This window comes from Octopus bimaculoides, chromosome 25 (genome assembly GCF_046866305.1).
Source record: "Octopus bimaculoides isolate indiv1 chromosome 25, ASM4686630v1, whole genome shotgun sequence".
Lineage (NCBI taxonomy): Eukaryota > Metazoa > Mollusca > Cephalopoda > Octopoda > Octopodidae > Octopus > Octopus bimaculoides.
Window position 1 is genome coordinate 2,671,683 of NC_142952.1, and position 10,000 is coordinate 2,681,682.

A 10,000-nucleotide genomic window follows, 5' to 3' on the forward strand; every position below is an offset into this window, starting at 1 on the left:
CTTGTAACGTGTCGCTCCATTCAAATTCTCCTTCATAGTTTTGGTTCATTGAACGGTTATCAAATCCAGAACAATGTTGGTTGTTTGTAGTAACGTTAACTTCCTCACTTGTACGATTCGGAGTTTTCAACATACAAACAAAAGCCATACTTATATCGACTCTTAATGTCTGCACCAAAACAGCAGCCATTGCACAAATATAACATAATCTCCACCGACACGAGTAATAACGCTGAATACAATTAGTAAATCTCGACATTATTGAATACTTTCCACTGATCCTCACGAGGTTTTGGCTGAGATTTCGAATCTGAAAGTATATTAATTCCTGAGTGATATACGTTCTGTATGCTGAAATAAACAGTGAAAGATAGCGTGCGATAATTAACAAATTATTTCATTGATTTGGTCACCTTGATTTGTTTAAAATGGTTTTATTATATAAAAGATGTTTGTTTGCTCTCTAAATTGTATCTTCTTATAGAATGAAATATATTCTTCCAAGACTATGATCAGAATGGGTTTAGTCCAGTAACATTTCCCAGTACTTTAGCACTATTTATTATCGTTAAACACGCATGCCATTTACCATTCAATGTAAAGACATATCGATTTGTTTTCGTAGCATTCGTTTCTGCTTTACTTTGACATTAAAATTATGAGATCAAGACAAAAATACAATTAAAAAATAAAGTAAATAACTGTGAAGGTGCAAATTTGTGTCAGTAATTTACAGAGAACATAGATTTTCAGATTATTTTATACACTGTAATTTTATGGAAAATAAAAATAAAAAAACGAACTTTCCAAATTCCTTTCTGTCCACCGTTTAACTGAAGCTTTACACTTTTCACAAAGAACTGCCGAGTCATTTCATCTGTGACTTACTCTTTGTTTCAAAAATGTGGCAAAAATTGAAGATCCGGTTTTCGTTCAGTGACATGTATCGGTGGACAGAATGGGTGAAAGTGAGAAAAAAATTTTTTTCAGCATTTCTTTACGTCTCTTTATGTTTTCTGTCGATTGTGCATTCACTGACTTGCGTGGTCCTGTATTAATATAAGAAATCATTATTAACGTATTTGTTTGTTTCTAGATAGATAGATAGATAGATAGATAGATAGATAGATAGATAGGGAGAGAGAGAGAGAGAGAGCGAGAGAGAGAGAGAGAGAGAGAGGGAGGGAGAGAGACAGACAGATAGATAGACAGATAGATAGACAGATAGATAGATAGATAGATAGATAGATGTTCTTTATTATCATTCTCTCTCTCTCTCTCTCTCTCTCTCACACACACACAACACACACACACACACATGTACATTACTGAGACGTACTTGCAAGGCTAGTTTAGGTGTGAAATCGTGCTGCCGCCGCGCCCAACAACTCTATAACGACAACTGTCATTATTATTACTGCTACTACCACTACCACTACTACTATAATGAAGACGACCTCTACTACTACCGCTGCCGCCGCCGCCACCACGATTAATACTACAACAATAATAACAATTATTGGGTTGGTGCATAATTATTGCGGATTTTTTTTTCAACAAAGTTTATTCAACAAAAAAACGTGTAACAAAAACAACTTTAAATGATTATTCTGGAGCATATTCACCATCTACTTCAATTACTGCTTCCCATTTGTTTGGTAGACGGCCAGACCGTCACTTTAAGAAGTTTTTGTTAAATATTGTTATTGCTTTTGTGGAATAAAGTTTGTTGAAAAAAGGCTGCAATAATTATGCGTCAACCCACAACAACAACAACAACTGCTACTACTACTACTACTACTACTACTACTACTACTACTACTACCACTACTACTACTACTACTACTACTACTCAATATATCACAAGATTGTGGTTTCATTTCTTGAACCTGGTGGTGCATTGTGTTCTTCAGCGAAACCAGTCATCTCACGTGTAAGATAACACAGAAGGTGGGCGGTGTTACCCCCGAAAAGGGTTATGGTAAATATGGAGAAGAAGACCATCACCTACAAGGTACTCCAATAAGACCACAGTCAAATGACTGGAACAAGTAAAAGAATAAAAGAAGATATATATTTTTTTAAAAGGACAATAATAACAATATACATACATGTATAAACATATTATGCTTTACATATATAATATATGAAATATAAAATACCAGTAATTATTAAAATATATAACTTAGAGCATATCCTTCTTTCTATGCTCTACGTTATATATTTGAATAATTACTGGTATTTTATATTTTATATATTATATATGTGAAGCATAATATGTTATACATGTATGTATATTGTTATAATTGTCTTTTTAAAATATAATTAGACATAATATAATGTCTTAAAGTTGATGAATACTACCTCTTGATCCCCTCCATTGCTAAAATGGTACTTCTTTTATCAGTCCCAAAACGACGAAAGGCAAACTGGAACTCTGCGGAATTTAAAGCCACAACGGAAAGACGGACAAAACTGCGGCTATGCATTATATCCGGCGTATTAACGATTCCACCATCTCGTCACATTATAATGTAACAAATATATTAATAACATGAAAGCTTTATAGGTCATAAAATATAATTTATTAGTTCATTATTCTCAGTTGAAGAACAAATGTATGCTTATGGATGGAGTTTAGATGGACATACGTTCATCTTGCAATTGGTCAATGTGTGCATAAAATATAATGGCAAAGATATTCTGACGAGGTCTATTCGAAACTGAAATACAGGGTTGACAACTTTATTTCACCCGGTAAGCTAATATTCGATTGCATACTTCAGCCAACATACACATTCAATTTTGAAATTGCCTCGCCTTATTACACTGAACTGCTAATAATTTCGAGAAAATTTTATGTACCTATTCTGGACGTAAAACAATGTTTTAATGTATAAAGAAGTTACCACGTGCGGTGTTCGGTACATCATACACTCACTTGTTTTACATATACATACAAGCAGACATACATAAAAACATATATATATATATATATATATATATATATATATATATATACATAATGTATATACGTGTGTGTGTGTGTGTGTGTGTGTGTGTGTGTGGTATGTCTATATATATTTGAGAGAAGAAAATAGTTACCATAAGCTATCTGTTCGACGATTTAGCTTGTGATATTTTAAATAAAATATATTAATGTTAATTGTATAGCTACACTGTTTACTTAACAGATATATACATACTTACATTACACAGACACCGGTGTAAACAAATGTAAGATCTTGTCAGGTTTGATCTCGCTAAGATTCCAGTAATCTAGTTAAACCGTTGTATTTGTGTTCATATCGTTAAGAGGAACAGATAAAGCAAAGTCTTTCGAAATCGCCCATTTTTCGGTTTCTCCCTTTGCCAATATTGCGTACAATATCGCACCGACTACACATATAGCAGCACACAAGGCTAACACAATCTGCCATTCTTCTTGTGTACCGTTTGGGGTTAGAGCTTTTGTAGTTAAGGAACTGATACTACCAGACATTGTTGCGAAAGCATTAGCAATTCCAAATACGGTCCCAGCATAACTTGGAGCAATATCACTGTTGTTGACGAGAACACCACCACTGGTAAATGATAAAGTTATTCCAATGAGAAACAAGAGCGTAATTATTGGAATGGTTTGGTCGCATCTGAGGAATCCTACGGCAATCAACAGACATGCTGAAGCAATTAGTGCAAAGGTTTGGAATAAAACTCGAACACAACGAGTTGACATATATTTCTTTAAACGTATAAAATCAGCTAAGTTCCCCCACAGGGGTAGTGCGATGATCAGTCCAAGCGATGGAACAGATGACATTAAACCGTTGGAGGTTGCATTAACGTTTAAGGCTTCTTTCATATAGAGAGGAAGCAACACCTGGAAAGACAAATCAGTCCAACTATGAGCAAACCAACCAAAGCAAATGGCCCAAACTGCAGGTGAAGAAATCAGTTGTATCCATGGCACTGTTTTAACTACCTTTTCACTTATTATACTTCTGTTTAAATAAGAATGTTCTTTTTCGCTGATAGTTGGATGGACATCTGGAGTATCATAAACAACATAAAACCACACACAACTAAACACTAACGATAATCCACCGAATACATAAAATATAGAACCCCATCCATTGTCAAAGCCATAAACACAAAGATAACCTGATGTTGAAAGACCTACAACACTCCCTAGAATTTGACCTGCAAATGTAAACCCAACCAATAAACTGATTTCTTGCGGAGGCGCCCAACGACCATATAAGGACTGAACTGCTGGGATTATCGGTCCTGATAACAAACCTGTTAAAATTCTGAGAACAAGCGTAATGTAACCACTAATTCGAGACAAACTTGGATGAAGAATGGTCAGAATGCCTGCTGAAAGTATTGAACCTGCGACAACTCTTTTCCCACCGTATTTATCAGCCAATAAACCACCTAGAATGTTTGTTATTACATATCCATAGAAGTACCCAGCCAGCATGTTCGATTGTAACGTATCACTCCATTCGAATTCTCCTTTAAAATTTTGATTTATGGAATGATTATCTGAACTGGAACACTCTTGGTTGTTTGCAGAAATGTTAACTTCTTCGTTTGTACGATTGGGCGTTTTCAACATACACACAAATGCCATACTTAGATCAACTCTTAATGTTTGCATAACGAGAAACGCTGCAGTAGAGGCATAACATAATCTCCATCGGCATGAGTAATAACGTTTAATCCAGCTGGTAAATTTAGACATTTTGTGTAAATTTCAATTTTTACCAATTTTCACAACGTTTTACTTGATGATCAGAATCTGAAAATATAATCGATAAAAGATGTAAGTCCAAAATACTTAGACAAATACTAAGAGACACTTGTTGCATTTGACTTCATTACATAAAAGGAGTTTGGTCCCAAAAGTGTAACGCTATTGAAATGTTATGTGTTCTTCCAAAATGATGAACAAAAAATCTGCAGTTCAGTTATATTTCACAGAACATCAGCACCATTTATTATCGATTAACAAGTATGTCATTTACCAATCAAGTATCAATATATGTTATACGATATAACAATGAATATACGTTAGTTGTACTTTGTGTCTGTTTTACACAACCAAGAAATAAAATAACTGTGGACGTGCAGAGTTGTGACAGTAAGTTACAGAGGACAAACGTTCTGGTATTCGGTTACTATCTGTAAAGTTTGGAAAAATCTTTGCGCCTTGGAATTCCTCCTCTGTTAAATTCAAAGCTTTAGACATACCTAAGAACCAGTTGAGTCATTTCATGTAATTTAGTCTTCGTTACCAAACTGTGACAGAAACTGTGACAAATGTTGGTGGACAGAATTGGTGAAGCTGAGAAATAAAATTCTTTGAGTATTTTTTTTTCTCATACGTCGCGGCAAGAAGCAATCGATTGTGAATTCTCTGAATTTTGAAACCCTGTACAAATGAAGGAAAAAAATTAATATTAGATTATTAAAATCAATATCTATATTTTGCAACATTTGGCAGCGAATCTGTGTTTACTGGAGATCACCTTCTGATAAGCCTAGGAGCATCTTTTCACCTGCAAATATCATTCAACTTATTCTGCACCCACTGATTGTGATACGATTTCTATAACAGCCGTTACATGTCAAAGCCAATCTTACAGCCTTTAACGTGTTCACAAAGCACTGAGTAGTGGTCATGATGTCGGCATTTTGATATCCGGCGCGAATCATCCTGATACAGGTAACTCTTTTCCAATATTCAGATGGCTTCCAGTCTGCCATGTCAGCTAACTTTTTCTCAACTACAGCTTTGATGTTTATGCTCTTCAACACCGTTGATTGTTTACCAGAACATCATGCTGTTTCTGGAAAATAAAAGGAGACATAAACATCGTCAAACGTAGCCAGTATATCATGTACACCGCCTTTTCTTCGCTAATCACGCTTTTTTGTAGTGATGAAGAAATCTTTCGAGAGATTGTGTGTGAGAGAGAGAGAGAGATAGTTTGTGTGTGTGTGTGTGTGTGTGTGTGTGTGTGTGTGTGAGTACATGTAAGCGCACGCATCACTGTGTATATGATTATATGCTTGCTAATGGGCTCGTGCCTTTCTCTTGTCTGTATGTGTATGAGTGTGAGTTCGCCAATTTGTGCGTACGCATGACAGCGTGCCGTGTGACCTCATGTGTTTCCGTATGTCTACTTCCCTGCACCGGTCTCTCTCTCTCTCTCTCTCTCTCTCTCTCTCTCTCTCTCTATATATATATATATATATATATATATATATATATATATATATATATATAGATTGATATTGACAACTGTTACTCTTCCATTAATGCGATGAATCTGAGTAAAGCACTCATTTTCGCTAAAAGACTTTTAATGTTATTTTAAATGCCAGAAACTCACTGATTAAGTTTGATAATAAATGTTGGGTTAGAAAGGGCTCATATAATTCATTTGACATCACCATGGGGTCTACAGACTCAGCCCAAGTAACGGACGTAGGGAGGCATATACATTCTAAATGAATTTAATAATGAACTCCCTGTAATAACGGACGGACTGTATAAAGATGATGCGCTGCTTTTAGTTTAAAACCCATCGAATAAAAAATTGGAACTGTTTAAGAAAAATTTATAGTTATTTTAAAACAATTGTGGTCTCTCAATCTCTATTGAAAAATATTAACTTTTAAATATTAACTTTAATCGTGTAACTGATAAATGTGAACCATACCATAAGCCCAATATATCTTAAATAAATTAATAATCTGAGTAATCATCCGTCTTGGCCTAACAACCCTTACCATTTGTTTTCCCTGTCTCGTATTGTCCTTGCCTTCGAACGCGGAGTAGATGGAACATGGGACAACTGATGAGGGGAAATATTCTTTATGTTGCATGTCTCGTTTCTCTGTTTGTTTTTTTTTCGTTGTTCGAAAAAAGTTCGTTTTCTATCTTCGTCTCTATGTTTTCGTTTCTCATTGTGTTTAACGTTTTGTTTTTTGTGGAAGGTATTAAATAGTAAACTAACAAACCTGAAGAAACGATACGATGGCCAATATACAATGCAGAAGGAACTTGAGAAAATCTTCTGAAAATATATTTACAAAAAAGTAAATGATATAAATACGAACAAAGTCTCCGTTAAGTAGTGTTAAATAACAAGAGGCATTTAAGGAACCCAGACACAGATCCTAGAATACACAGCTCATCAAGGACATGTGTTTTCATACTTCTGCCATATCTCGGTCAATAGCCATATGCTTATCGTAGGGCCGTTCACTCAGGCTGTGTTTGCCATTCACATACAATTTTCAAGAAAGTTATTGAAAGACAGCATATCCCTGTCCACTCCTTTTTTCCTCATCTAAAACTTGTACTTAAGAATTTTATGAGGATTTGTCTCTCAACAGCGCATTCATACTCGTCAACCAAACCAAATTTCTTCGTTATTGCTACCTGTCAGAGGAATAGTGGGACATGGTAAGCCGTAGTCTTAAAGGAGGAAATACAATAATATATTTCATGGTGTTTGCTAGTGTGTTTATTATTTATAACAAAAAAAAAGATGAAGAAGCAGGAATAAACCCAGAAATATAACAGTAAAGAAAGAGTGATAGGGTGAGAAGCAAATCATAGAAAGAAACAGCTGTGGAAGTTTGTTTGTCAACATTGTTCTACTTTGATTGACCGTTGTGTAAATCATACAGTAATAAATATATTAAAAACATGAAAGCTTTATTGGCCAAGAAATATTTATTAGTTTATTATTTTCAGTTGAGAGACAAAAGCACTCATGTAGACAGATATTAGATGGGCGTATGTTCATTTTCAAATGGTTAGTACAGTTCTCAACCGCAATGTGCATATCAGAACGTTTAATACTAATGGAAAGAGAACGGGACAAAGACTTTCTGACGAGGACACTTCGAAGCCGAAACACAGGTCCCACAACTATATTTCACCCGGTAAGCAACTATTCAATTGCCTTTTCAGTCTTAAGTTAATTCATAATGCTTTGAAATTGCTTATTATTATTCAAAATTGCTAACAATTTCATTTACCCACTCTGTCAGTCAAAGAAGGTTTTAGTATGTCAAGTTGTTACCTTGTCCAACGTTCAGTACACCATGTGATCACACCGTTCGTATATGCAATCTTGAAAGTCTATAAACAATGAGGAAATTCAGATCAGAAAGAGAAATAATGCAAGTTGCAAACTGCGGAGACCTTCGTTGTAGAACTTGTGAAACAATTGAAGAGGGAAGGACAAAAAATTCAAGATTATGAAGGAATTAAAGGTTAATGCAAAAAGGAATTGTAAAACAAAAATCTCATGAACTGCACTACAAACAATAAATCCAATAAAAATTACATCGGCCAAACGGGGTCGAAATTAATATAACACCCAGGGTACATAAACATCAAATCAAAATTTCATCCCTTAGAAATATTCCAAGAAGTGAATATATATTAATAATTATGCGTATTAATAGAAAATACACATTTCTTTTTCAAAGTAAATAGAAAAAGTGACTTACTGCGAAAGACAAAGGAAAAATACTTGAGAAGAATTCTAGATATTGAACTAAACCTGAAATAGCACCGTTACTAGAAATATCTTCCACTTTATGGATAACCCCCAACACTGTGTTCAAGAGACACAAAACGAAAACTTCAATCCTGAAAAGTTTGTGTCATTGCGATTTCAAAAACTGTTTTTTATATAAACTATGTTTCATGAAAATTTTTCTTCAAATTTGACTGCAATAAAATAAGTAGGAGGCCTTATAAAGATTAAAAAAAAGTACGATTCATTCTACTATCATTCTTCAAGGCAGTGCCCCAGCATGGCCGCAGTCAAATGACTGAAACAAGTAAGAGACTAAACATATACATTGATAACAAAAGGTACAATGGATTTTAAAATGCAATATCTTCGAAACCGTGACTATGAAGCGAACTTGAATAACTACATCAAACAAACAGATACCAATAAATTCAAATAGAATTAACATCCGGGGCAAGTCTGCGTGTATGATAAGTAGATCCAAGTATCGCTTACAAGAATTTCGAAATATCGCTTACAAGAACAAGAACGGAGGAAATCACATTTTCAGTTGATGATTACATCACACATTACTGACGATCTTTTCCACTCTGCCAACATATTTAGATATAGAAAAAAAAAAGGTATAAAATAACTTTCAGACCAACATCTCCGAAAAGTTATGTTAACGCAGTATTATCAAGGTAACCTTAAACAGATTAAATTCAAAGTGAAATGAAAAACAATAACTATAATACATGAACGCATACAAAAAGGATTTTAAGAAGAAATTTATTCAACGAAAAGCCAGATTTTTCTATTTAAACTTATGACGTCGTCAGGGGATAACGAAATAATTTTAAATATACATAGAAATTATACGTCACAATATTTAGTTACTTAGCTGTTTATATATACTCCTTTACTCTTTTAATTGTTTCAGTCATTTGACTGCGACCATGCTGGAGCACCGCCTTTAATCGAACGAATCGACCCCAGGACTTATTCTTTGTAAGCCCAGTACTTATCTTATCGGTCGATTTTGCGAAACCGCTAACTTACAGGGACGTAAACACACCAACATTGGTTGTCAAGCGATGATGGGGGGACAAACACAGACACACAAACATATATATATATATGTGTGTGTGTGTGTGTGTGTGTGTGTGTGTGTAGGTGTATGTGTATACATCCACATATACCTACATACATACATACATACATTACGGAATCACAGAAGTAAAGAAAACTATGCATTCTCGGTGATAATGCCGTGTTTGGTATAGCTAAAATTTCAGTAAACTGGTTAAGCCGGTTTATTTGTGTTCATGTCGTTAAGGGGAACAGATACCCCGGAGTCTTCCGAAATCGCCCAATCTTGAATTTCTCCTCTTGCCAATATTGCATATAATATTGTACCAACTACACATATAGCAGCGCATAAGGCAAACACG

At 34.7% G+C, this 10,000-nt stretch overlaps 1 protein-coding gene, 1 non-coding gene and 1 pseudogene across 4 annotated transcripts in view; all 3 read right to left on the minus strand.

The window, feature by feature from the left end:
* The window catches only part of LOC149131047 (putative transporter slc-17.2), a 558-nt gene extending 299 nt beyond the window's left edge, over positions 1-259 (minus strand). The window contains exon 1 of the mRNA XM_089341597.1: positions 1-259. This exon is cut by the window's left edge and continues 299 nt beyond it. Within this exon, the coding sequence (XP_089197723.1) occupies positions 1-259 (259 nt within the window).
* A 2,303-nt stretch (positions 260-2,562) lies between these two features.
* On the minus strand, positions 2,563-5,396 carry LOC106868749 (putative transporter slc-17.2). Its single transcript, XR_016238356.1, has 2 exons — positions 5,257-5,396; positions 2,563-4,804 (listed from the first exon to the last, which is right to left on the minus strand). It is a non-coding gene; the product is annotated as a putative transporter slc-17.2 (transcript).
* A 2,338-nt stretch (positions 5,397-7,734) lies between these two features.
* Positions 7,735-10,000, minus strand: part of LOC149131048 (putative transporter slc-17.2 pseudogene) — an 8,210-nt pseudogene continuing 5,944 nt past the window's right edge. The window contains exon 2 of one of the 2 annotated variants that reach the window (XR_016238355.1): positions 7,735-10,000. This exon is cut by the window's right edge and continues 1,957 nt beyond it. The product of XR_016238355.1 is annotated as a putative transporter slc-17.2 pseudogene, transcript variant X2 (transcript). The other variant, XR_016238354.1, reaches the window with a different exon arrangement.